The sequence below is a fragment of the Mesoplodon bidens genome (assembly GCF_964165515.1).
Source record: "Mesoplodon bidens genome assembly, chromosome: 18".
In the NCBI taxonomy this organism is placed as follows: Eukaryota; Metazoa; Chordata; class Mammalia; order Artiodactyla; family Ziphiidae; genus Mesoplodon; species Mesoplodon bidens.
The window spans coordinates 36502200-36529723 of NC_138175.1; the positions used below are offsets into that span (position 1 = coordinate 36502200).

At 45.7% G+C, this 27524-nt stretch overlaps 2 protein-coding genes across 2 annotated transcripts in view; both read left to right on the forward strand.

Moving 5' to 3' along the window:
- The window catches only part of ABCC11 (ATP binding cassette subfamily C member 11), a gene marked incomplete at both ends in the record, with an annotated part of 131707 nt that overhangs the window by 74238 nt on the left and 29945 nt on the right, over window positions 1–27524 (forward strand).
- Window positions 684–26722, forward strand: LOC308606338 (ATP-binding cassette sub-family C member 12-like; the record flags this gene model as incomplete). Its single annotated transcript, XM_081217089.1, is given in 15 exon segments — window positions 684–802; window positions 3721–3755; window positions 3758–3774; window positions 3778–3875; window positions 6200–6347; window positions 6636–6869; window positions 8170–8343; window positions 8753–8785; window positions 8789–8900; window positions 12315–12436; window positions 12440–12457; window positions 14854–14961; window positions 20106–20381; window positions 23942–24013; window positions 26594–26722. Coding segments are annotated over 15 exon segments (1695 nt in total).

Sequence of the window (27524 nt, forward strand, 5' to 3'; positions counted from 1 at the left end):
TCTTTTCTTTTCATTTAGGTGATTGGTGAATGGGGTGGTTGGTTTGTGGACTGGACAGGCACTCCCAAAAGTATCCTCTCTACCTGGATTGTTGGTTTCCCTTTGGGGCAGTGGTCACAGAAGTGGGGGGAATGTGGGCTTGTTCAGATATGCCTGGTCCTGAGAGGTGGTCTCGTTGAAGTTCTCTGATCCTTGGGTGTGGAGACATGGGAACGTGGATGTACAAGCTTGGGTATCTGAAAGAATCAGAGAGAAAAAAGGGCTTGTATGTGTGACAAACTTCATTCTGGGTCACAATAAGACAGAAAATCCACCATCTTGGGGTTCTTTTGCCAGGCTGGGAATCAGTCTTGATCATGGGCTGGCTCCTGGTAGAAAACCTGTAACGGGCTTTTATGCTCCCAGTCAAACCAAAATGGGAAAGAAGAGGAACAGAATGTCTTTGCTAATAAGGAAGGCTCTTAGTGGAGGTGAGGGAGTTGTGGGGTCTCTGGCCATGCTGTCCCATGAATGTGGAGGGTTGATTGGTGAAACCAGGTCTAAGTGGTCAGAGAAAGGGAGCTGGTCTGGGTGGAGTAGGGGCTGCCTGATCTCATTCCAGAGTATCTTCTCATCTCTTCATCTCTCTGCTGCAGAGCGAAGGTCCCAAAGCTAGAAGCCCAGGGCTCTAGACTGCCATCAAGATGGTGGGTGATGGCCCCTGCCTTATCTCTGATCTGGACTGGCGAGGCCAGCGGAGATCATTTTCAGAGAGATATGACCCCAGCTTGAAGACCATGATCCCAGTGAGACTCTATGCAAGGTAAGCCAGGAGGAGGATTGGAGGGAGGTCCTGGGCAGAACTTCTAGGAATCATTTCCAGCCCATCAGGAGAGTGGACCCTGACCCTGTTCCCCATGCTGATGCTCTATATGCTTGTCCTTTTGTCTTTCCATCCATCCATCCATCCATCCATCCATTTTTTTCATTTATTGACCATTCACTTCATGAATCCTCCTGTCCTTTGGTGAAAGGGAGACAATAGGAAAGGTTTAAGAGAGCTTTTCATGTGCCAGGACCTGTTCAGGTGCTTTACAAACATCTTCTCATTCACTCTTCACAACCACCCTGGAGGTGTTGTGATTATCTTCATTTGATGGGTGAGTAAGTGAGACACAGGAAGGTTAAATAACTTGCACAAATTTAATCAGGTAGATTTTGCTTTGTAACAAACTGCCTCTACATTTAGTAGCCTGAAACAATTACCATTTATTTAGTTTACAATTTTATGGGTGGGTCAGCAACTTGGGCTAAGCCTAATTGGGTGATTTATCTGGTCTTGACCAGGCTTTCTTATGCATCTGCTGGTCAACAAGATGGTTGTGCTTCTGGGGGTTGACTGGCTGGGGGAAGGTGGGCCACATGGGCTATGAACTTCGAGCAAGCTAACCTGCCCTCGATCACATAGTAATGCAGTGGGTGGCCAAGAGGATGAGATGAAGCATATAGGCCTTCTTGAGACTCAGGCACAGAACCGGTACACCATTTCTTTCACTGCATTCTATTGGCCAAAGCAAGTCACAAGTCAGCACAGATTCAAGGTGTGGAGAAATGTCTTGAAGGAAGGAGCTTCAAGGGTCTGGGATACAGGTGAGGAGAGAGAATTGGGTCAGTTTTGAACCGCAGAATAAGAACTCAGGCAGCCTGATTTCCAAGCTCACATGCTTAACTATAACGTCATATTATAATATTATATATGTATTCTTAATATTACATTAACTATAACATTATAGAAAGCTGCCTTTTCTACATGAGAAGTGCCCTATAGCCTGCCCTCTGAACGGCAGAAGGCCAAGTGGCATCTTTATAATGAGGTGATACAGCACTGCTCTCTCCTAGAAGCCATGGACCAAAGATATACCTGTGAGCCCTCTAAGGTGAGAGGAAATGTGGAGAGGAAATGTGGGATAGTGCTTAAGAGAATGATGGGACCCTGGAGTCAGCAAGCATTGGGTTTGAATCCCTACTTCACCACTGACCAGCTATAAGATTTTGGGCAAGTACCCTAACCCCTTTGTGCCTTGATGTTCTTGTCTATGAAATGGGATCATAATATTTCTCAATTGCCTATCTCACTGAGCAGTTGTTAGGATTATATGAGGTAATGAATGACTTCATCATTAAAGTTACCCCTTAGAAAACATTTACTATGCACCAGGCACATAGTACCTTAATAATATTATCTTAGCTTGGGTTCTCCCAAAAGCACAGCCTGAATCAAAAACTTGGATACAGGTAGCTTATTTGGGAGGTGATTTCAAGAAGCAGGAGGGAAGATTTAGGGAGAGTGAGGCAGCGAAGGAGAACATGGGGTGTGTCATCAGCATCACTGCTGTAGACATGGGGACTGGATTCTACTAGGTTCCCCCGAGAAGTGTACAATTTTCCACCCATAGGATGGGCGGTGGGGGCATTTGTCCGTGGGCTCCTGTACTCCATTAGTTAGGTTTTCTTCTTGGGGACATTAGCCCCTTGCAATTCTGGGCTGCACTTATGCTCTGAGAAGACCCCAAACCCAGTAGTGAAAAGAGGCACAGGATACCTGTGAGATGGGATACTGTCAGCATGAGCCTGAGCTGCACAGCGCTGTCCTCCACATCTGAGATCAGGGGTGGATGTGACAAAGATTCTTAACCACTGCGCCACCAGAGACTGCGACTCAGGGCATCTTGACAGCATCTGCTACAAATACCAAGCTCTTTCAGGGCCTGGAATATAACAAACACTCAGCAATTAGTAGATAACACTCTTGTGTCTCTGACTCTCATTCCATCTTAGATGGCTAGTTCCTCAAGGGCAGAAACATATCTCTTCCTCCTTCTTCATTGTTTCTTCCTTTTCTTCTTCCTCCTCTACTTCCCTTTCTATTTTCTCCCTCCTTTTACTTCCCCTGTCCTCCTTATTTATCTGCTAGCTAATATTTATGTAACAGCTTACATGTATTAATCCTCACAATAAACCATGAGTTTGCCTCTAGCTCTTGCCTCCTTGGACAGCCTCACCTCTACTTTGGCACACTGTGCTCTGGCCCTCCCCATCCTCCTGAGAGTAAAAGCCAGGCATCCAACTCCTCTGAGGATCAGCTACTGGGTCTCCATTTCCTCATGCCAAATGGAGCAGGTACCCTCTTTCCCATGGGGTGGTCACTGGTAAATATTCAACAACTGGCTCACTAAAAAATTCCCTGGTTCATCGCATTTATCACTTTTTTGGTGTAAATTCTCCTACCATGGCTGATTTCAACGTGATGTCACTAAGCGCAAAGTTGGGAACAGATGTATGGTAATAGAGCCCTATCCTGTGTGGTATTTCTACCACAGACACCATAAACTTATATAATCTAAAGAACAAATACGAGTAAAATCTAGTAAAATAATCTTGGAAGCTATGAGTTTTGAGTATTGATTGCCTTTGTCTTTAAGATAATTTACTTACATTTATGTAATTTAATTTTTAATATAGGCTGTGTTTAAGAACTGACTTGCAGAATTCCTAAAAATCGAACAATCAGCTCTTGCAAGCTGGTAGGAGCTGGCCCAGCACACCGCTGCTCATGGGGCTGATGATGTGAGTCACAGGTCTGAGCGTGGCTCTGGTTATCACTGTAGTTAAGAATTCCAGCCAGGGACTCAAGGCAATGGCCTCAAAAACCTGGAACACCGAGTGTTTCGCTTGTTTTAGGCTGGCACCCAACCCTGTGGATGACGCAGGGCTGCTCTCTTTGCCACATTCTCTTAGCTCACGCCAGTGATGGTGAGAGGCTACAAGCACACGCTGACTGTGGACACCCTGCCCCCACTGTCACCATATGACTCATTCGACACCAATGCCAAAAGGTACCAGGATTTGTCTGGGTCACATCTAGAGAGGAGCCCACTTTGGGAAGGGACCTGTGAGTCCTTGTGTGTGCTCCCATTTCCCTTTGCGGAAATCAACGCCCACTGGTTGGGTGGCTGTTCTCATGGCTTATCTCTGAGATGAGGGCTGGGCTGACTGACCTTCCTGGTCTAGTCTAGGGGAGGTGAGTATTGGGGAGGTTTGGTAGTGAGAATGAACTTCTTGAGAGCCTGAGGCTTCAGGACCATTCTGGCAGGGCTATCAGCTATTTTGTAGGAGCACCGCATCAGGGCAAGAGTGGCTGGAATCTCACTTTGCTCTGTGCTGGCTGGACACCACCTGGGCTGCTTCCAGGCACGGTGTTGTATTTCACTTTAAAAATTGTCATTGGACTTAAAAAAATTTTTTTTATTTTATATTGGAGTATAGTTGATTAACAATGTTGTATTAGTTTCAGGTGTTACAGCAAAGTGATTCAGTTATACACATACATGTATCTATTCTTTTTCAAATTCTTTTCCCATTTAGGTTATTACAGAATATTGTGAGCTTTTATATTACAAAATATGTTTAGGTTGAACCAAATGAAAACTTCCAATATTTGACAATTTTGATTTGCAAAAACATGTATTTCATTGATTCAACCTAATTCAGATTCATTATAGAAATGTCAAAGTAACAGAAGTTTAAGCAGTGGAAGTATCCCCATCGTACTCCAGGCCCACTCCCCAGAGGTCAGCACTGTTAAATGCTGGTGTGCATCTGTCCTGGATTTTTTCTACTCAGATTAAACACACCCTGTGCTACCATCTTCTGCAGATCAATACCTCTTCTTCTTCCTCCTTACTCACAGGTCATCTTTTTTTCTTTGAACAAAAACTGAAGCATACTATCTCATGGTTAACCATTTTGCTATTTTCAGTGACGAGCTTATAAAGATTTTTCCACAGCCCAAAACCTCAACTTCATTCTTTCTAACGGCTGCATTGAACTTCAAGGTTCATGTCTTAAACAATGGGGAAGATCTCATCGCCCTCTCTCTGCATTTATTTCTTCTGGAATTCTCCTTTTCTTTGGCCTCATATGCTTGAAGGGCTGGGAGTTATAATCATGCTCTTGCAATTGCTCCTACAATTGTCATCCCCTCATCTGTGTCCTGCAGAAATCTCTGTCAGTGGTAGTTTCCAAAATCTATAGTCTGGAGAAAGTTGCCAGGGAGCACGGAGGGAAAGGGGCTGGACCAGTGCCTGTGGACCAGGTTTTCCTTCTACCTCTCTGTCGGTTTTTAATGTTGCCTTCCATCTACCCAACATCAACTTAGATCCTCTTCCCTTCTCTGCTAATGTTCTCTTGCAAAGGCTGACCCACCAGACACATGTTGACAACCTTAATAACGCACTATCTTCAGTCCATGCCTCTCTTCCAGACTCTGAGTTCATACACCCAGCATCTGACCGGACTTGGATGATTCACAAGCATCCTATATCTAAAGCTGCATTCTTGATCTTCAGCCCCGCCTGGCGATGTTCCCTCTTCCCCCTTTCCCCATCTCTGTGAACTCTATTCCCACAGTTGGTCAAGTCAGAAAACTGGGGCCCCTGATCCCCCTTCTTCTTTTCTCCCACATCTAATTCATCAGTAAGTCCTGTTGTCTCCCCTGACCACCTTTCCCTAAATCCAGTGTCAAGCCACTGCCACCTCCCACCTGGATGCCGATGGTCTCCCACTGTGGTCTCCCTGCTTCCGTCTTTGCTCCCCACCCCCATAACCCACTACCCTCACAGCAGCCAGATGTTCTTATAGATACGTAAAATGATCTTGTCACGTCGCTTAAAAGCCTGCAGTGGCTTCCTTTGCAATCTAATCTCCTTCCTGAGGACTGTGAGATCCCATGAGATCTGGCCCTGCCTTGCCTCCCCGTGTCCCCACACGCCTGTCACACTGGCCTCCTTTCAGGTCTTTGAAATGGACAAACTCCTCCCTGCCCTGGAGAAGATTTTTTTCTTGGTTTCTCTGTTGCCTCAGTGTTTTTATCACAACTGGTATTGTGCCAGAGACAGGCAGGAGGAGGAAATCAAGGCCCGGAAAGAGCCCAAATGACAGATACCAGCTTGTGCTGTGTCAGGGCTCTGCCCGCTGCCTCGCTCATGTCCCATCCACCCTCCAAAAGAAGAAGGGAGAACAAATGCTGTTCTTCTGAAGCCACCACTGCCAGGGATGGGGGTTGTGCTAAGAATTCTTGCAAAGTTTTTTCCATCAGAGTAGCTTTGAACAGCAAGTGGGAATGTAAATCTTTTGCCTTCTTCCTGTTCTTTCATCACAGATTTCGCATGCTTTGGGATGAAGAGGTAGAAAGGATGGGTCCCAAGAAAGCCTCTCTGGGCCGGGTGGTCTGGAAATTCCAGAGGACACATGTTTTGATGGATATCGTGGCCAATATCCTGTGCATGATCACGGCAGCCATAGGGCCGGTGAGCGCACTGGCTCTTCTTCGGCCTTGTCTCCCAGGTCCCCAGACTGGCAAAGAATGACATTATTTACTTTCTCTACGATCTGGTGGGTTTAGTGCGTTGTTGTTATCTTTGCGCTCCTTGGGGGTGGTTTTTCATAAAGCTAATCCTTGTCAAGCACAGCAGCAGCCACTGAAATTAATTAAAAAGTTTGCCTCATAAAGTCAGCTTGCTGACGTTATCTGAGGCCTCCTGTACCTACCTGGACCCCCAGCAGCACTCTTCTCTCTTCACCGCGCTGTTTTACGGATGATTCTCATTCACCAAATCCTCCAGCAGACTGAGAGCATCTCCAGGAAGGTCTGGGTTGGCGTCAGCCTGTGCACAGCCCTTTTCACCACCGAGTTTACCAAAGTTCTCTTTTGGGCCCTTGCCTGGGCCATAAATTACTGCACGGAGATCCGGTCGAAGGCGACCATCTCCACCCTGGTTTTCGAAAACCTGGTGTCGTTCAAGAGGCTGACACACATCTCTGTTGGTGAGGTAAGTTGGTCCAGAAGGAGTTTAACTTTAGGAAACTAAATTCTGAGTTTTCTGAATATGTGTGAGATGTACTTCCTGGATGGAATATCTGCCCCCCTTTGGGTTGTCAATATCCTGCCCATCATGTCCCATCTCCTTGCTAAGTGAAGTGGTGGAGACTCAAAACACCAGAAGAATTCAGAGAAAGGAGAGCTCCATTCAAGCTGGAGAATTTGGAAAGGCTTCCCTGTTCCAGTTGGAACAGGGCTGAGGGGTGACCTCATCCAATCCCTTTGATTGTCAGTGAGGACACTGAAGCAGTACAGAGAACACTACAGCATTTAATAAAATTGATTGACTAATGGATCTGATGATTCCAGCTGTGTAGTATTTGGGATGCCAAGTCCCAACAAAGACCATGCCTGTTGGACTTCAGAGCTGACATTTTCTTAAGCCCTTAATCCTTAGCAATAAAATCTTCACCCTTTACACGAGAACATTGCCCTGGCCAAGGGAAACCTGGGTGGTGTGAAGTAAGGGAAAAGACTTGTTTCTTTCTTACACTTGCTCTTTCAGTTTGTTCAAAATATCCTGTATCAATTACGATTAGATTCAGTTGCATAAACCGAAAACCCCCAAAACAGTGGATTAAACCGGATGGATTTATTTCACTCTGTGTAAAAGGAGTCTGGAAGAGGATGATCCGGGGCTGGAGTGGGGACTTCCAGGCTTTTCTATTTTTCTTCATCACTACCTTAGCACATGGCTCCCATAATGGTTCAGAATGGAAGCTGCAGGTCCAGCCATCCCAACCATGTTTCAGAGAGCCGGTAGGAGGAAGGAGACTTCCAAGTTGAGTTGGCTCCCTGTAAGAATTCATCCCCAAAGTTCCATTCAGCACTTTGGCTTATACCTCATTGCCCTTAACATAATTACATGGTCACCATGCTTCCACAAAGGAGGCTGGAAAATGTGGTCCTTTTGCTGGGCCCATGGATGCCCTGATTAAGCAGGGTTGTGCTAATAAGGAAGAAGGAGATAGAGCTATGAGGTAGGCAGCTGGCAACCTCGCCGGCATGTTCCCAGGTGGTACTTAAGCCTTTCTTCATTGGGATTCTAAGTTCTAAAAGACAGGCCTCTCCAAAGTCATACTAAAATGAGACCCACGAAACTCACCCTGTTGGTCCTCTGACAATTCTCTCCCCCTATAAGTCAGTTTTTCTCTTCCTTCCTCAGACCCCTCAGCCATTCCAAAAGGCTTCAGTTGAGGAAATGTTTAGGTGGCCCTTCCAAAGGCTGAACCCATGTGCTTTCTTTCCAGGTGCTCAATATACTGTCAAGTGATAGTTATTCTTTGTTTGAAGCTGCCTTGTTTTGCCCCTTGCCAGCCACCATCCTTATCCTAATGGCTGTCTGTGTGGTGTACACCTTTTTCATTCTGGGGCCCACAGCTCTCATCGTGATATCTGTGTATGTGCTATTCATCCCCATCCATGTAATGGCAGGTCTTTGCTGTTGTACTTCACACACACTCTCACTGAAGTGAACTTTGTGTCCAGGGCCTGGCCCTGAAGTCTGGGCCCTTACTTTGAGCTCACAAACAGTACAGCATTTTTACAACTTGAATTTGAATACCCTGGGGAAGGGGAGTATGCTTCTTCAGTTTGTCAAAGTCCCCAGCACTTTCCTTGCATCCTGGCAATTCATGCATTTGCATCATCTGCCCTGACCCCAGTCGTGTCCCCCAGAGCACATCAGCCACAACTCAAGGGAAGGATTCAGCTGAGAATCTCGGGCCAACTTCCCTTAGAACTTTTCCTGACACTTGCACTCCAATCCCTGGATTTTTAGGCCAACTGCAACTCAGCAATTCTCTGAACACACTGTTTGTACCTCGATGTCAGATATTTATGGCTAAGCTCAATTCAGCTTTTCGATGATCAGCAATTTCAGTGACAGATAAGCGAGTTCAGATAATGAATGAGTTTCTGACCTGCATCAAGCTGATTAAAATGTACACCTGGGAGAAATCTTTTACGAATGCCATCCAAGGTAGGATGAGCAGTTGCTGAAAGAACCACTTACCCTGTAGAATGTGCTCTTCTAAGGGGTTCTTAAGGGTCCTGGGGCCAGGCATTCTGGAAGTTGGCTGAAGCGACCCCCGAGCTGATCTGTAGGCTTTTCAAAAAATTACAGAGATTTTAGAATAGACCCAGGCATCTCTTCTACTGAACCCAAGGGCTCAGCAGGTGAGTGACATATGGTTTAGCCATACTGAGGTCAGTGAATTCTTGTACTGGTCAGTTACCTTTCATAAAAACAGTCCACTAAAACATTATGAGCAGGAGAAGAGCTGGCTCAGCTTGATTTCCTTGACTTGGAAGATGTCCACATGGACACACACACACACTAACACTTACACACATGTCCCCTCCTCGCCGGCAGCAGCCTCATCAGGATCGGATGTCTCACTGACTTGACATGCTTTGGGCAGATAAGAGAATGCATATATAGCTGTTTTGTTTTAAAGACGATATGAAGACTATTTCAATCAAATAAAAATGCAAATCTAATTGCAGGAATATTTACATAATTGCTGACATAGACTCAGGTGGTTGACCGGTTAATGATTTGAACCACCCTTACAACTAACTCTCTGGATCCACAATTACACTTTTAGACCAGCATGTAATTGGGCCTGAAGCTGTGTATCCACATTTTAGGGAGTGGCTTTAGAAAACCTGCTTTTGAGACTGCCAAAGGAAGTGCCCCAGGTTGGGATGCTGGCAACCCTATTGTACCCTCTTTGAAGACAGAAATACTTCCTCACACACTGAACTCACTTTAATACAATTTATTTGATGTGATTAAATTTGATTCCATTTGACATAATTCAATTTAAAACTCAATTTAATTCAAGTCAGTTTAACTCAATAAATATGTACCAAGTTCCTACTATGTGCAAGGCCATGGGAGTCACACAAAATAATTAGGAAAAGGGTCCCTAGTTTTAAAATTGAGGGAGGATGAGTTAACTAAGCTCAAAAATAGCTATTAGTTTGTTGGCTCTACTTCTAGAATATATCTGGAATCTTTCTGCTTCTCTTCATTCTACTGTCACCCTAGTCCAAGCAATATCCTCTCCCTTCCAGACTATGGCAAGAACTTCTAGATGCAACCCCTGCTTTCCTCCTTCCCCCTAAAACCCATGATGCACTCAGCAGCCAGAGTGACCTTTTAAAAATGTCAATCAGATCTTGTCTCTCCCCTGCTGAAAAAGCTTTAGTGGCCTCTTATCACACTTAGGTTTTTTCAAATTTAGCTCTTTTGGATGAAGTCCAGGTTCCTTCCGATGGGCTGTTAGATCCAGCACAGTCTGGCCCCTGCTGACCTCCCAACCTCATCACATCTTATCCAGGCCTTGATACCTCTGCTTGAGCCACACAAACCTTCTGTTTTTAGAGCAACATCCACACCCATTCATGCCTCAGGATCTCTGCCGTTGCTGTTCCCTCCACCTGGAATGTCTTCTGCTAGATGTTCATGCTGACTTTGTCTTGACTTTGGGTCTCCTGAAATCAATGTCACCGACTCAAGAAACCTTCTTGACCACAGTCTCAAGCAGGTCCACTCCCCATTCACCTCTTAATCACTTCATCCTGTTCATTTCTCTCATATTACCCAACACAGTTTATAATTATCTTATTTACTTGTTTGTTTGTTTCTTTATCGTCTATCGCCCCTACTGGAAGAGCCAAGACCCTGTTTGTCCCTATATTCCCCAGCACCCAGCACAGACCCTGGCCCTTAGCAGACATCAGATTAAAATGTGCTGAATGAGTGAACATGTGAATTCATTATAGGATAAAATGGGTAAAATGCCACAAAAGAAACTGAGAGGAGCTCCACGGGTGTGAGAGATGAGGAAAAGCCTGCTGGCAGAGGTGGCGTTTTAGACAGGCCCTGAAGGATAGCAGGGATGTGGACACAGATGGAGCTGGGGAAGCCCCCTGGGCAGGAGCAAAGGCCTAGAGGCTTTGCGTGGGGAGAAGGAGGTGGCTGGTGTTCTTGAAGGGAAGGGCGTGTGGACAGCATGCTTTGGATCCCAACCTCTTAAGAGGCAAGTCACTTAACCTGCTAGGCCTTTCCTCTACTGTCAGAAGGGCATAATGATGGCTTCTTCCATGTCACACTGTGGTGAGAGCAGCCTAGGGAGAGCGTGCCTGTGCGGGATGCAGCCCAACACCTGGTCTGTAGTCAGCACTCAGCGAGAAGGGCTGTGACACCATGTTGCTAATGTGAAAGGGTTTTTGCAGAGGATGCTGGAATTCCCATTAAGGACTCTTTAAACAGCAGGGGAGGGAAGCTCGAATTTTATGTGTGAGTGGTGCGGAGTCATGGCCTCATCTGGACTTACGGAAGAGAGATGTGCTCTTGGGTTTTTGTAGCTGTTCCTGAGACAAAGGGCAGGGGCCTCAATCTGGCAGTCTTCAGGCTGCCATATGTGTTTTGTTTGGCCCCTACAGTACTTTAACTTTTTCAATTAGTTCCCAACATTTAAGCGTAGGGAGATGTCTCATAAAATTCCACATCTCAGACTTCAAAACAGTCTGGTGAGCCTGGGACATCCTCGCTCTGGTCTTTCTCTCTGCCCACTCCCTTCATTTACCTTACTTGCCTGACCCCTGTAGGCATCTGAGGGTATGACTCCTGACACACAGAGAATCAGATCAGAAGGGACCTTGGAAACCATCCAGCAATGGCAGCTGACTCGCACTGAACCCCCAGTACATGCTGGCATTGTGCTTCGGGCTGTCTGTGCTTCCTCCCATTTAAACTTCACAACAGGAGCCCTTAACACTCATTTGCAGGAGAGCAGGGCAGGAGTAATATGTTTCTTTTTTTTTTTTAATTGAAGTATAGTTGGTGTACAATGTTGTATTAGTTTCAGGTGTACAGTAAAGTGATTCAGTTATACATAGATATATTATATATGTATATATATAAAATATATATGTTCTTTTTCAGATTCTTTTCCATTATAGGTTACAAGGTATTGAGTATAGTTCCCTGTGCTCTACAGTAACTCCTTGTTGTTTATCTATTTTATATATAGTCGTGTGTATCTGTTAATCCTAGACTCCTAATTTATCCCTCTCCCTGCCCCTTCCCTTTCGGTATCCATACTTTGTTCTCCATGTCTGTGAGTCTCTTTCTGTTTCCTAGATAAGTTCATTTGTATTACTTTTTTAGATTCCACATATAAGTGCTATCATATGATATTTGTCTTTCTCTGTCTGACTTACTTCACTTAGTGTGATAATCTCTAGGTCCACCCTTGTTGCTGCAAATGGCAATATTTCATTCATTTTTACGGCTGAGGAGTATTCCATTGAGTAATATGTTTCTTAATGCTGGTGCTTGACAAGCAAAATAAGACCACCGTGGACTGTTTCTATTTCACAGATATAAGGAAGAGGGAAAGGAGATTACTGGGAAAAGCTGGATTTGTCCAAAGTGGAAACTCAGCACTGGCCCCCATTGCATCCACCATTGTACTGACATTCACCTGCCACATCCTCCTGAGATGAAAGCTCACTGCCCCAGTGGTAAGCACCTCTTTAGAGCTGGCCTCTTCTGTACCCAACTCTGCAAGTGCCAGGTGGGTAGCTCCTTTGGCACTGGCATCAGAACACCCAATCACGGTGAGCCAGAAAACAGCAGAATTCCACCCTGACTTCTAAAACAAGTACTTGAGCTGACTGGGAGCCGAGGAGAGCTTAGTAGCAATTCTTATTCAGTCTACAGCAGGGCAGGGATAGTAGTTAATGCTGGAACACAATTTTATGTTTGGACATTGAAACCAAGGAGCCCTTGGCTATTTTATTCTTATTTATCCATATATACGCCAAGAAGAGAGTTGGTGAAAGTTCCCCGGGTGGGAGAGGTGTCAGTATCGGGAGAGGCAGTGTGGTGTCCGGATCAGGGTCCCCCTCGTTTAAAGCCCGACTCCACACTTGCTAGCTATGACTTACAGCAATTCACGGAACCTCTCGTCTCGGTTTTATTATCTGTAAATGGGGTGATGAGAGTCCCTGTCGTTGTGAGGATAGAAGTTGTCTTGTGAGGATAGAAGTTGTCTTACACAAAGCACTCGGTCAGCACCTCGAATGCGGTAAATGCTTCATAAGTTGTTGCTGTTCTCATTAGCCTTATGCTCAGCCAGGCCAGGCATATTCAGGTTGAAAGCCTCAGAAGGGGAATTGGAGTGAACGTGAGGGGCTCAGGACCTGAGCTAGAGAAGAAATGGCCCTTGACTGAAATAAAGAAACAAACATTTTGAATATTAAAGCAGTGTCTGAAGGGGAAGTGGTTGGAAGAAAGAACACAAAGGCAAGAAAAAGAGAGAGAGAGAATGAAATAAAACAAGGAGAGGTATGCTCCCCAGAAAAGAATTGCACCAAAAATCAGGGATCTGGAGGGGAGTGTGGGGGGACATTTGAGAAGGCAGGATGCTCTTCTGGGACATTCGTTGTGGCGCTGTCAATCCAATTACTGCCCCGTGTTTCTTTGGGAAATACTTTAATTCTCTTAGTTTCTTCACACACATTTTTCTCTCACACACTCTGGGGACTTGAACATAGCCACGAACCGAAAGCCAAAATGAACAGCAATGGTTGATGTACAGAATGAACGCTATTGGATTATTGTGGCTGCTGTCTACCATGCCAAACCCCCCAAAAATTTTTTTTTCCCAGAACACACCAGGCAAATTAATTTGAAACCAAATTAAGTGCACCTTGTTAATATTTTTTAAAACGATGATTTAGAAGAAATCTAGACCAAGAACAAATTCCCTGAATGCGAGGATCGTATTTCTTTGGACGAAGAATCCCTTTCAGTCTCCTCCTCTGCCAGAGCCACATGAGTAGGAGGTCAGCCCTGAGGAGCTGTTACGTCAGGCAGCCCGGGGGCTCTGCTAGCCAGGGCCTGGGTTTCCTGAGCCAAGATAGTGCTCTAGGACCTGGGGGAGCTGAACTCTCTTTGGGGATGTATTTGGGACCAGATGTGATGAAGGGAGCATCCTTCATCATCCTCTTAATGAACTAACTAGAATTAGTTGAAGCCTGGGGGCCCTGTCCGTGGGGCCCATTCAACAGCAGGAAGGATCACTCCAGATTTGTCGATGGAAGTTGTGTTTTTAATTTCTTAGATGGGTGGTTAGGGAGAGGCTGCTAATTACAAGTTGGACAGATGAGAAGATGAAAGCTGAGAGATGAGATCATGCCCCCTGTGGGGCACCCACAGAGCAAGGAAACTTCTCTTCATTGAGGCTATATGATATTATCCACCCACCAGGCAGGGCTCAGTGGGGAAGGCCCTAGTGAAGGGAGGTCATTGTTCATTGTTTTGGAAATGACAGTGGAACCGAGGCTCTCAAATTGGTCCCTTATGTGTGTGTGGAGACAGGGCATGGAGGCCAGACCCTGAGGGAAGGAGAACCAGCAACCAGCCTGGGCCAGGCACATCATGCTAGGGAGCTTCCACCTTCAACACTGGTCTCTGTGTGGTATGTAAAAGGATGCTCTATCTCTGAAGGGTCAGATGCCTCTGAAGCAACTAAGAGAAGGGAATAATTTAGGAAAAATCTGCATATGTTTTTGAGCGAATGGTCTACACCAAATAAGGATATGCTATGGATGGAGATTTCCAAAGGCACTCAATTAGAGGCACTTTTCAGACCTTATCCTCTGGATTGACAGAGATAAGGGGATAAGTTTCCCACCATTTTGGTGAAAATCCAAACGCAAAATAGTTTAAGATGTTAATACCTTTAATTTGCCAACCCATGATTTCTGAGCCATGAAATGAGAAAATTTTTCCTCTGAGAATCCCAACTGTGCTACTGTTTCTCATCTCAGGAAGTTTAATCCCCATGGACTTAATGGTTCAAAGCCAAGGCAACATCCCATCCTGAATTTTATACCTCTCTTTTGTTCTTCAGGCATTTAGTGTGATTGCCATGTTTAATGTAATGAAGTTTTCAATTGCAATCTTACCTTTCTCGGTCAAAGCAGCAGCTGAAGCCAATGTCTCTCTAAGGAGAATGAAGGTATAACTAACACTGGGTGAGCAGGGAAGAAAGATCTCACTTTGGGGCAGGAAAATTCCCAGATTAGGGGAGGCTGTGTCATCCCATTGGAGGGCTGGGTCACTGGTTTGGTGGGTGTTGGGAGAAGACCCTCCATTCAGTGTTGGATACACAAATATGCATCAAGCAGGATACAGGCAGAGTATTACAGGTGGCCTGCCGTTTTAATAAAAATGAGATGGAGTCTCCACCCAGGGAGATGATGTTCCTGACCCTCTACTCTTTCTCCAAGCCATAAATCTTAACTTGTTCCAGGAGTGGGGTTCAGTTTGCACTGAACTATCTCCCCGTTGCCTACCTAGTTTGTCCTAGGATGTGTGTGGTGACAGAAGTGATGAAGATGGTGGGGGGGGCACCATATTTATACACTCATTTAGTCATTTTATTTATTAATTTATTCATTCATCAAAGATTTACTGTGTGAGTCCCAAACAGGATCAACTCAAAGAGAACTACACAAAGACACATTGTAATTAAAATGGCAAAAATTAAAGATAAAGAGAGACTATTAAAAGCAGCAAGGGAGGGCTTCCCTGGTGGCGCAGTGGTTGAGAATCTGCCTGCCAATGCAGGGGACACGGGTTCGAGCCCTGGTCTGGGAAGATCCCACATGCCGCAGAGCAACTAGGCCCGTGAGCCACAACTACTGAGCCTGCGCGTCTGGATCCTGTGCTCTGCAACAAGAGAGGCCACGATAGTGAGAGGCCCGTGCACCGCGATGAAGAGTGGCCCCCGCTTGCCGCAACTGGAGAAAGCCCTCGCACAGAAACGAAGACCCAACATAGCCAAAAATAAATAAACCAATGAACCGACATTAAAAAAAAAAAAAAAAAAAAGCAGCAAGGGAAAGCAACAAGTTACATACAAGGAAACTCCCATAAGGCTATCAGCTGACTTCAGCAGAAACTCTGCAGGTCAGAAGGGAGTGGCACGATATATTTAAAGTGATGAAAGGGGAAAAACTACAACCAAGAATACTCTACACAACAAGACTCTCATTCAGATTTGATGGAGAGTTCAAAACTTTACAGAGAAGCAAAAGCTAAAAGAGTTCAGAACCATCAAACCAGCTTTACAAGAAATGTTAAAGGAACTTCTCTAAGCTAGAAAGAAAAGACCACAACTAGAAACATGAAAATCACAAAAGGAAAAAGCTTATCAGTAAGGACAAATATACAGTAAAGGTAGTTAATCAACTATGTATAAAATTGGTAGGAAGGTTAAAAGACAAAAGTAGTAAAATCATCTAAATCTACAATATATAGTTAAGCGATAACAAAACAAATTGATGTAAAATATGGAAAAACAGTACTTGTGGGGGAAGAGAGTAAAAACGCAGGGTTGTTAAAATGCATTTGAAATTAGGAGATCAGCAACTTAAAATAATCGTGTATATATATGTATAGATTGCTATATATAAACCTCATGGTAACCACAAACCATACATTTATAATAGATAAACACACACACAAAAGAAAGGAATCCAAACATAACACTAAAGATTGTCATCAAATCACAAAGGAAGAGAGCAAAAGGAGAAAAGAACAAAAAAGAACTACAAAAACAACCCCAAGACAATTAACAAAATGATGATAACTACCCATTATTACTTTAAATGTAAATGGACTAAATGCTCCAACCAAAAGGCATAGAGTGGCTGAATAGATATGAAAACAAAACCCATATACATGCTGCCTGCAAGAGACTCACTTCAGATCTAAAGACACCCACAGATTGAAAGTGAGGGGATGGAAAAGGCATTCCATGCAGATGGAAATCGAAAGAAAACTGGAGAAGCAATACTTATATCAGAAAAAATAGACTTTAAAACAAAGACTGTTACAAGAAACAAAGACATTACGTAATGATTAAAGGATCAATCCAAGAAGAAAATATAACAATTATAAATACATATGCACTCAACATAGGACCCACTTAAATACATAAAGCAAATACTAACAGATATAAAGGGAGAATTTGACAGTAGCACAGCAAAGGAAAGCATTGACAAAACGAAAAGACAACCTACTGAATGGAAGAAAATATTTGCAAATGATATGACTGATAAGGGGTTAATCTCCAACATATATAAACAGCTCATACAACTCAACATCAAAAACCCAAACAACCCAATTAGAAATGGGCAAAAGAACTGAACAGAAATTTTTCCAAAGAGGAAATGCAGACGCCAACAGGCACATGAAAAGATGCTCAACATCGCTAATCATCAGGGAAATGCAAATCAAAACCACAATGAGATGTCACCTCACACCTGCCAGAATGTCTATCATCAAAAAGAACACAAATTACAGATGTCGGGGAGGATGTGGAAAAAAGAGAACCCTCGTATACTGTTGGTAGAAGGTAAATTTGTGCAGTCACTATAGAAAACAACAGTGTGGAGATTCCTCAAAAAACTAAAAATAGAACTACCATATGACCCAGCAATTCCACTCTGGGGTATATATCTGAAGAAAACAGAACACTAATTTGAAAAGATACATGCACCACAATGTTCATAGCAGCGTTATTTACAAAAGCCAAGATATGGAAGGAACCTAAGTGTCCATTGAGAGATGAATGGATAAGGAAGATAGTGGTACATATACACAATAGAATATTACTCAGCCATAAAAAGAATGAAATTTTGCCATTTGTAGCAGCGTGGATGGACTTGGAGGGCATTATGCTAAGTGAAATAAGTCAGACAAAGAAAGACAAATACTGAATGATATCATGTATATGTGAAGTCTAAAAAAGTAAAGCATAAAACCCTGAATATAACAAAAAGGAAACAAACTCACAGATATAGAGAACAAACTAGTGGTTACCAGTGGGGAGAGGGAAGGGGAAGGGGCACGATAGGAACAGGGGATTAAGCGGTACAAACTGTTATGTATAAAATAAATAAACTGCAAGGATATATTGTACAGCACAGGAATATAGCCAATATTTTATAATAACTTTAAATGGAGTATAATCTATAAAAACTTTGAATCACTATGTTGTGTACGTGAGATTAATATTGTAAATCAACTATATCTCAATTAAAAAAAAAGATTTACTGTATGCTTCCTATATGCAAGGCATTGTGGAAAATGCAAATAAGATTTACTGCATGCTTCCTATATGCAAGGCACTGTGGAAAGTGCAACTACAAGGAAGAGAGTCTTTACTCTTAAGAGCCTCCAGTCTAGTACAGGACCAGGTATCCCAGTAATTGCTATATATAGTAAGGGTGAACGTGATGTGTAGGAAGGGCAGATAAAGTGGTTTTGAAGTTGAGGCAAGGAAAGGAAAAGAAGAAGCACATTTCAGGCAAGAGAACAGTGCATTCAGACCTCTGTGAATTGATTGGAAGATCTTATTCACTCAGGTCTGAAATGTGGAGGTCATTTTAAGCATCCTAGGTGCCTGTATCCCTCTTCTCCCTTACCATCCACATTTAACCAATCAAGAATCCTGTTGGGACTTTCCTGGTGGTGCAGTAGTTAAGAATCCTCCTGCCAATGCAGGGGACATGGGTTCGAGCCCTGGTCCGGGAAGATCCCACATGCCACAGAGCAACTAAGCCCGTGCACCACAACTACTGAGCCTGTGCTCTAGAGCCCATGAGCCACAACTTCTGAGCCCGTGTGCCACAACTACTGAAGCCTATGTGCCTAGAGCCTGTGCTCCGCAACAAGAGAAGCCACTACAATGAGAAGCCTGTGCACTGCAACGAAGAGTGGCCCCCGCTCGACACAACTAGAGAAAGCCCGCGCACAGCAACGAAGACCCGACGTGGCCAAAAAATTTAAAAAACAGAAAAAGAATGACACAAATAATAGTTAAAAGAAAAAAAAGAATCCTGTTGGCTCACCTCCTGATCACTGTATTCCTTCAATTTTAAAAGGCACCATTTATGAAACTGGATTGGAAGGTGCACGGTTGAGTTATTACATTTTGAACAAAACACAGAGTTAACCTCATCACATTAATTGTGTAATGATACCCAATATCTTAGACTAGAGGAACAATGATATTTCTTGACTCTGCAACCTCCACTCTGTCCCTAGTGTCATCACCTTCATTCAAGACTTCATAGTCTCTCATCTGAACTATCACACTGACCGAAGAACCAATTGTCTTTTCCCAGTGTTGTCCTTTTCAAATCCATATTGCACTGTTAATTGAGCTTTAAAATATTTGTCTGATCACTGACATTAACCTGCTTGAAATCCTTGTCCTTCACTCTCCAGGACTGAGCCTGAGTCCTCCATCAGCAGATCCTCAGTTATGTCTCCACTTCATTTCTTATCCCCTTCCTACCTTGAGCTCTGGCCCTCGGTTATACTGAATTTCTTGTCTTATACCTCTCATCCCCCCAAACCACGCTATTGCCTGTTTTTGCTCATGCTGTGCCCTCTACTAGAAAGCTCTCCTCCCCTAACCCCTCCCTCATCTTTGCCTGTACAGCACTGTACAGACTCAGCTCAGGCATCAATTACATGGGCCTCCAGGATGCAGAGCCAAGTGTCCCATCTCTGGCAGTTACAGGGCTTTGTCCCTGTCACATTTCACTGAAATGATCTGTGCATGTTCCCGTCTCCACCTGGACTGCAGTCTCTTCAAGGACAGGAAGGATGCCTTATTATTAATATTTGCATTTCTGCTGTTTACCCCAGAATCTGGCCCAGAGTAGGCACTTGGCAGGTGTTTTGTTGAACTGAGCTGAGTGGGGACTTAGGAAGAAGACACAGCAGAGACTGAGCATGTGACCTTGGTTTCATAAGCATTAGTGTCAAGCAGTGAAGCCAACCACCCAAAGACTGGCAAAAGCTGGCCATCTTGGGCATAAGGGTAAATTGTAGCTGGGATCAGCATTCTCCAATGTGGGTGACCCAGATAGGCCTTGTGGTTAAAAAAGCATCCGTTCTACATAGTATGAGCTAATCGACTATTTTTGCTGCAGCTTCTCCTCGGGGAATATCTTCAGAATACCTTTCCTGGATGTCCCAGGTAGAATTCCCAAGATTGTGATTTGGGGTCATTAGAAGATATACTGGGATGATCCTTGCAAATGGATGACGTCTGCCAAGTTAATTTTGTTTCTTTACTCTTAGAAAATTCTCATAGCTAAAAGCCCCTCATCTTACATCACCCAACCAGAAGACCCAGATACAGTCTTGCTTTTAGCAAATGCCACCTTGACATGGGAGCAAGAAACCAGGGAGAAAAGTGACCTAAAGAAAGTGCAGAACCAGAAGAAGCATCTTCTTAAGAAACAGAGGCCAGAGGCATACAGTTTGAGTCCATCAGGTCAGGGAGTCACCAGCGCCCAGGAGCAACGTGGCAGCCCCAGATCGATTCTGCACAATATAAGCTTTGTGGTGAGAAAGGTGGGTATGTGTTCCAAAGGTGTGGCCTCCATCCTTCTTCCTTGTGTCACATGACCATGGCCTTCTCAAGGCTGAATATAATTCAGTTTGAGCAGGAGGTTGTGGTGGGACGTCTCCATTTCTCCCCAAATTTTAAAGCTATGCAAATGAACCCTGGAGACATCTCTTCAAACTGAGAGAATACCGTTGTCTTAGTGGTTGTATTAGTGTCGATCTTCAAATTCCACAGGAGTTGAGAGCCAGTTGCAGTGTTTAATGGACAATCCATTTCAGGTGGCTAGACTCAAACTGACTAGCTTTCATAAGTCTTTTCAGATTTGTTCTTAATTTCACGTTGGAGTCCAATAATAGATTATAATAGCTGATAGTTATGAGTAATTTCTATTTATGAGGCACATAATTAAGTCATTTAGCTACCCCAATAACCTTATGAGGTGGGTGTATAGCAGCCCCACTTTATGACTGAGGAACCAGAGACACAGCACGTTAAATAACTCGTCCAAGTCAAACAGCTCGAAAGTGGCAGAAGAGGGCTTCACACCCAGGGTGCCTGGTGTCACCATCTGCTCTTAACCACCAAGCAACACCGCTCTTGTAAAAAGCAAAATGAGTGCCACAGGCAGCTTAGGAACAGAAGCCAGCCAGATTCTGCTGGCTGCTCCCCTCCCCTTGGGATTGGAGGGTAGAGTCCTTAGAGCAGCTCTGCATTTGGGGAATGTTTGACCTTCTCTTGCATGTGGTTTTCTTGCCCTGGGTACTTGTCAGCCGTGCTCCCCGGATGGCAGTTTTGATTTTGCTGCAAAGGGCTCAGCATTAATCTTGGGCCTAATATTTGAATCTCCCATCTTGTTGACTCACCCTTTCCCCATGTGAGCACTATAGAGGGAGAGGTTCTTATGTATTATGTGACGCTAGGCTCAATAGCTGGTGTAGAGTGATACCTCTTGTGGCTCACAAGGCTCTCTGCACATATTCATTGGAAATGATATTTGGTTGGCTGAGTGCAGTTGAGCTTGGCTCTCAGTGAAGTCCTGCTGTGCGCAGCCCACTTGCTTTCTCATCACTTTTCCCTGCCTATGACGTGCAGCACCCAGATTACTTCAACCATGCCTTCAGCGTTGCTCCAGGGAGGACTCAGTGAACTGCTCTCGTGTTGTAAAGAAGCCTCCTCTTAGCCCTTCAATTGCTTTCCTCCTTTTCAGCATGTTGGTGGCTCATGACTTGTCGTCAAGGACATGGTCAAATACTTTGTGAAATAAGGTGAAGACAAAGGGTGCAGCACAATATCTTGGGGATGAGGGCTATGCCTCCCTAGCCTGGTGGACCCGGGTTCCAGTCCCAGCCACTCGCCAGCTGCATGGCCTTGAGCACATTGCCTAACCTCTTCAAGCCAGTTTCTTTACCTGCTCCATGGGTATTTTAATAATAGTACCCACTTCACAAGGTGGATGGGAGGACGGAAAGACACCTCACGCACAAATGCTAAGTCCTCACGGACGGGAGCTATTGCTGTGGCCTTTTTCCTCTAACAATCATGTCCAGCTTAAGTGCTGCCCTTAAATGTCCTAAACTCAAGGCATCTATGTTTTTTCCAAATTTAGATCTAAGATTCCATTAGACCATAGCCTCCTTGAGGTCAGGGCACGTATCTGCGAACTCGTTCACAGTCGTGTGGCCTTACACTGAGCCCAGAGCCTGGCACAGAGTAGGTTTCTGATAATGTTTTCCAAATAATCAGAAACTCAGGGGTGCAGGCCTCATGGATTTCCTGCTGAAGACAAGGATGAATCTAGAAGGCTTAGATCTGGCCACAAGTAGTGGACAGGACTCAACAAAGAGTCAAGTGTCTAGGGAAGCTGGATCCATCCTGCGTCTCTTTGTCCCAAAGTCTTCATAATGCCCCAGTTCCTTGTAGTCCTTTTGGTGGAATTAAAATGGATCCACTTCACTTACCTGCAGCGCCAGTGACAGTAAAGGCAGGGACTGCGTCTGCCCTGATCACTGTTTTATTGCCAGTGCCTAGTGCAGTATCTGGTGTTCAGTAAAGACTTATCCAAGGGCTGAATGATGACAGGCAACAGCCCTCTTGTGCTGGGGGTAGCAGGCAGGCGAGGGGCCCTCTGGTCTAGCTCAGGTGGGAAAGAAGCCACATTTGGCCCCGTGCTGGGCATCTTTGCTCTGAGGCATCACTGGGAGCAGGTCTCAGTGAGAATGTTCTAGATGTTCCAACTGCTGCATTGCAATATCTGCTTGAACACAAGAGTGGTCTCACCTCAGAGTCTCCACATGGACTCCTATTCTGCCAGCAGTGCCCCGCCCCCCACCCCCCCATAACTACACGGCTCACTCCCTTGCCCCCTCTGGGTCTTACTCAGACATCACCTGTAGCAGGTACTGTCAGTGACCCATCCGTGTGGCCTGGCCATCTTCCAACTGCCAGATCTGCATCTGTGTGCCTGAGGGCCCTCCCCACCACCCTCAGTAAGCCAAGACGTCAACAGCCAAGGGAGCAGCTCTCAAACACTGACTGTTCGCTACTTATCCTGACTCCCTCAGCCATTGGGAGGACAAAGCCATGCTCAGTTTCCACAATTCCTTGAGTTTCCCAGCAGGATTGAGCTTCCTTGGCCTCCTGTGGGAGCTGACCTAACAGCACTCCCTTGATGGGGCACCTTCCTCCTCCTGTACCATCCCCCTCCTCCCAGCTGGTGTTTTCTGCACCTCCACAGCAAGCTACCTTCACTCAATTCCTTGCTTTGGGGTCTCCTTCTGGGAGAACTCAAGCTAAGAGGCCCACATGTCCAGTAAGCCTCCCCGTCCCCGTCTCCTCGCTGCTTTATTTGCTTCCACGGCATGTATCTGACATACGCCATCTTTTACTTACTTATCGTGTTTACTGTCTCCCCAACTAAAACATAAGCTCCGTGCGGGCAGACCCAGACTTTTGACTGTGATGTTCTTTGCTGTATTGTGCTATTGCTGGTGTTCAGAACAGCACCTGGCACAAAGCAGGCTTTAGCAATGATTTGTTAGTTGAATTAATAAACCTGAGGCTGTAGAAAAATCCATGAACCCAACACGCTGGAACAGCATAACTGCTCAGTGATTTCAGACTGAGTTGTCATGGAGGGAGGATGCTTTAAGAGGACTTTTAAAAAGCACCCAGCCTTCTGTACTTGCAGGCTGTCACTGTCCCTCTGGGTTGTGCAGCCTTTGACGTCCATTAGATTTACTTTCCTGGAGTCGCGGCACAGGACCACCCTCATGTTCAGGGCCTGTGTGTCCCAGAGCAGCGCAAGGCTGTTCTGCATCGGTGCTTATACATGATTTCTAGAAGCCCTCTGGGTGCTGTGCTGGGTTGTGCAGGGGAGGCTCTTAATTAAGACTGAGGCTCCTGCCTCCTATGAGGCCGTGTATCGGGGTTGGGGGGCGAGGCTGCAACCGCCACCTCACAGAGCCAGCAGTGCCCCACTGGTCCCTGCCTGGCCTGGCCAGTGCAGTTTGGTGGTGACCCTCTAAGAACTCGGAGAATGACTGTCTTTTTTCTGTTGCTCTGGTAGGGGAAGGTCGTGGGCACCTGTGGGAATGTTGGAAGTGGAAAGACCTCCCTCCCTGCAGCTCTCCTAGGACAGGTAAGCTGTGTGCTGGGCGTTGTGACGATGGAGTGGTTCCCTGCCGGCTGCGTTTGGGGCTCTGGGCTCGGCCGCACTGGACTCTGTGCTCAGTGTTAACAGCAACGCCCAGGAGGTCAATGCACTTGGCAGTTCCAGGCCCATGGCAGGCGGGGCCGGGCCTTCCACGTGCTCTCCCCAGTTTGCCTCCTGAGGACATGAGTTAAGCAGCGATAGCTTCCTTGCCTGGAGCTCCATCTTGGTCAAAGGAAGCAATGGGTCATTAAATCCATGGTTTTCTCATGACATGCTTGGCCTGTACCAAATAGAAAGGCCGGCCAGGCAGCTTGGCGGGGAAAAACCCAGGAACCTGCGACTCTCGGTGACTTTAGATCCATCTCCATTTCCCCAGCGTCTGCCCTGAGCAGCTGCCCCTCAGTGGAGGAGGAGCTGAATGAATGTGTGAACCAAAGCACACCTCGTGGTAGCAAGGGAGGGCGGGTGCACTCTCCTCCTTTGTCTGCTACTTCTAGCTGCTTGACCCCAGGGAAATGGCCAAGCCATTCACTGTATCCACCGTAAATGAATAGTTCACAGTTGCCAAGGCTTCTCATTCCAAATGAATGAGAAACTTCCTGGGGAAAGAAATTAAGTTCTCTTTCTCTCCACTCTGTGTTCTTAAAGGGAAGGTTGGAGGGCTTCCCTGGTGGCGCAGTGGTTGAGAGTCCGCCTGCTGATGCAGGGGACACGGGTTCGTGCCCCGGTCCGGGAAGATCCCAAATGCCGCAGAGTGGCTGGGCCCGTGAGCCATGGCCGCTGAACCTGCGCGTCCGGAGCCTGTGCTCCGCAATGGGAGAGGCCACAAGAGTGAGAGGCCCGCGTACTGCAAAAAAAAAAAAAAAAAAAAAAGAAAAGAAAGGGAAGGTTGGACACCTGGGATTGTCTTTGCCTGCAGTAGAGACAGGGGGATGCTAGGCTCTGAAGAGCCCCTCCAGACCAGGGTGACTCATTCTGGCCTCAGCTGACTCATTTGTAGAAAGAGTGACAACTCCTTCCCTGCTTGAAGGTGGAGGCAGGGGCTGAGTCAGGTGAGCTGTGGCGGTCCCTCAGGCTCCAGGATTCAGCGTGAGTGCCTTTGATCACCCTAGAGTCGGCAGGGGCATTACAGGTGACCCAGCCCAATTCTCCACCTCATAACATGAGTCCTTTCCACTGAATCCTATAAGAGATGAGTCAACCTCTGCTCAGATGCTTCCAGTGATGGGGAACTCATGATCTCTTTAGAGAGATTTGAGGTATATGGGAGTAAAATTTGCCTCCTTTTAACTTCTACCCTATGGTCTGCTCCTGTGGAATGTCCCAGAGAAAACAGAATCCATCTCCCATGTGACAGTGGTGGGATCAGGCCCCTCACGTGGTCACTGGCTTAAGTGAGTGGGCTCTGGACGGCGTGGGTTCACCAGCAATCTCAGTCTCATGAGCATGGATAAGTCACTTAACCTCTCTGAGCCTTGGTTGGCTCATCTGTAAAATGGGGCTAAGGATGTTGTGATGAGGATTAAATGAGGTAACTGATATAATAGTAGTCACAGGACAATTCCCAGCGCCAGCCACAGTGATTAGCGTTTTATATGTACTTAACACAGTGCCTGGCATACACCCTATTCATTTTAGCTATTATTATTATAGTTGTTGTTGTTGTTGTTGTTTTATTATCATTCTCTCGTCTCCAAGTCTAATGTTCTCTATCCCTTAGACCATTCCTGAGGAGGAAAGGAGTCACATCCCTCGGCCACCTTGGCTATGGTCCTTGGCTGTCCCCAACACACTGCCACTGGCCCATAAGCACCAGCCCTGAGTACCACGGTCTGCCTCATACACCCTTTCCTGACAGCTACAAACATGGCACCACCACTAGCCTCTCCCGTTATCTGTTGAGGCTCACCACGAAGGGCCATCTTAAATGAACATGGGTACTCAGGGTCACAGATGGGAGCCCATGCATGTTTCTTAATTGGATTCCTCATTGTTTTGAAAGTTCAGAAGTTCCACATGACACTAGACTTTCCGATCCTCTTGAAAAATTAGAAACTCACCACAGCAGGCTTGCAACCTTGCTTGGCACCAACTGTGCAATGGAGTCAAGGTTGCTTCCTTAGGATGGGGCATGCCAGGGCCACCATCCACAGCAGTGCAGGCTGTGCCCTCTCCCTGGGGGCCTGGCTGAGGAGGGTGGGGTCTAGCCAGTGCACCTGGGGGAAGAGGGAGCCTTTGCGATGGGTCTGTTCAGAAAGCATCTCATCCTAGCTGCACAAAGGTGCACGTGTGCCAGCAGCAGCCCTGCAGCCTGTGCTCTCCAGAGCACAGGGCTCACCTCTGCCCCTTCTGGAACATTCCCACCTGGCCTCTCGCAGATGTTTGACTTTGAGACCCTTGGTCTGGACAGCCGGGCTTTGCAGTGTGTGGCAAGACAGCCTGTCACCCTCTTGCACCTTCCGAATCAGTGCTCATACAGTAAGTGGGGGACAAGTGTGCAATAGGCCCCCGAGGAGAAGGTGGCAAGGCCTGGCTCCTGAAGGTTGTCTGGTGTTGTTGCTCCAGATGCAGTTACAACAAGGGATCGTGGACGTCAACGGGACTCTGGCCTGCGTTTCCCAGCAAGCATGGATCTTTCAGGGAAATGTGAGAGAAAACATATTATTTGGAGAGAAGTATGATCACCAAAGGTAATATTAACTTTGAAAGCCTGAGGCATTTTAGTATTTGGTATAATCTGCTACAGATGCTGATGCCATTGGTAATGATTGCTAACTGGGTTTCTTTAATGAGCTCTGATTAAACATTCGTCAGATCCGAATGGGTGTTGCTTTTTCTCTTCCTGATCCAAGAGTTCAGGAGAGGTGCCTTCTGCAGACCTGTGATCACGCTCTCAGAAACGTACGGAATCGCCACTCAATCCCAGTGCAGAGTAGCATATGTTCTGAGGTTCTCTGTAACAGCGCATATGGTGTCTGACTGGAGGAAGAGGAATCTGGCAATTTTGCTTTAGGCCAAGTAACAAGAACTTTCCTTGAAATTGAGTGCAGCAAGTATGCAATTAGTCAGCCCTGAAACTATTAATTGACACCAGTTTTCAGGATATATCACTGTTGATGTCCTCAAAACGACCTCATGGAATGAAAACAAAGTTCAAGTAATAATTTTTGAATTCACTTTGGACCATTATATTTAAGCTCTGGAAATAGCTTCCTAAGGTTCTTTGCCGAGTTTGGTGTGCTGCCATGTACATTCTCTCGTTAGAGCCCCATAACCACCCATTTAAGGGAGATCCTGGCATCATATCCCCATTTTACAGATGAAGAGGTTGAGGCCCAGAGAGGAGAGTTGACCTGCCAAAGGTCAAAGCTATTAAATGTCAGAGGAACTGCAGGCCAGCGTCATTTGTTCCCACTGGAGCTGCCTGACAGCCCCCTCAAGTGCCACGATGCCCAGGGAAAGACAAATGGAGTTGGCTTTACAAATCTGGCTGTCC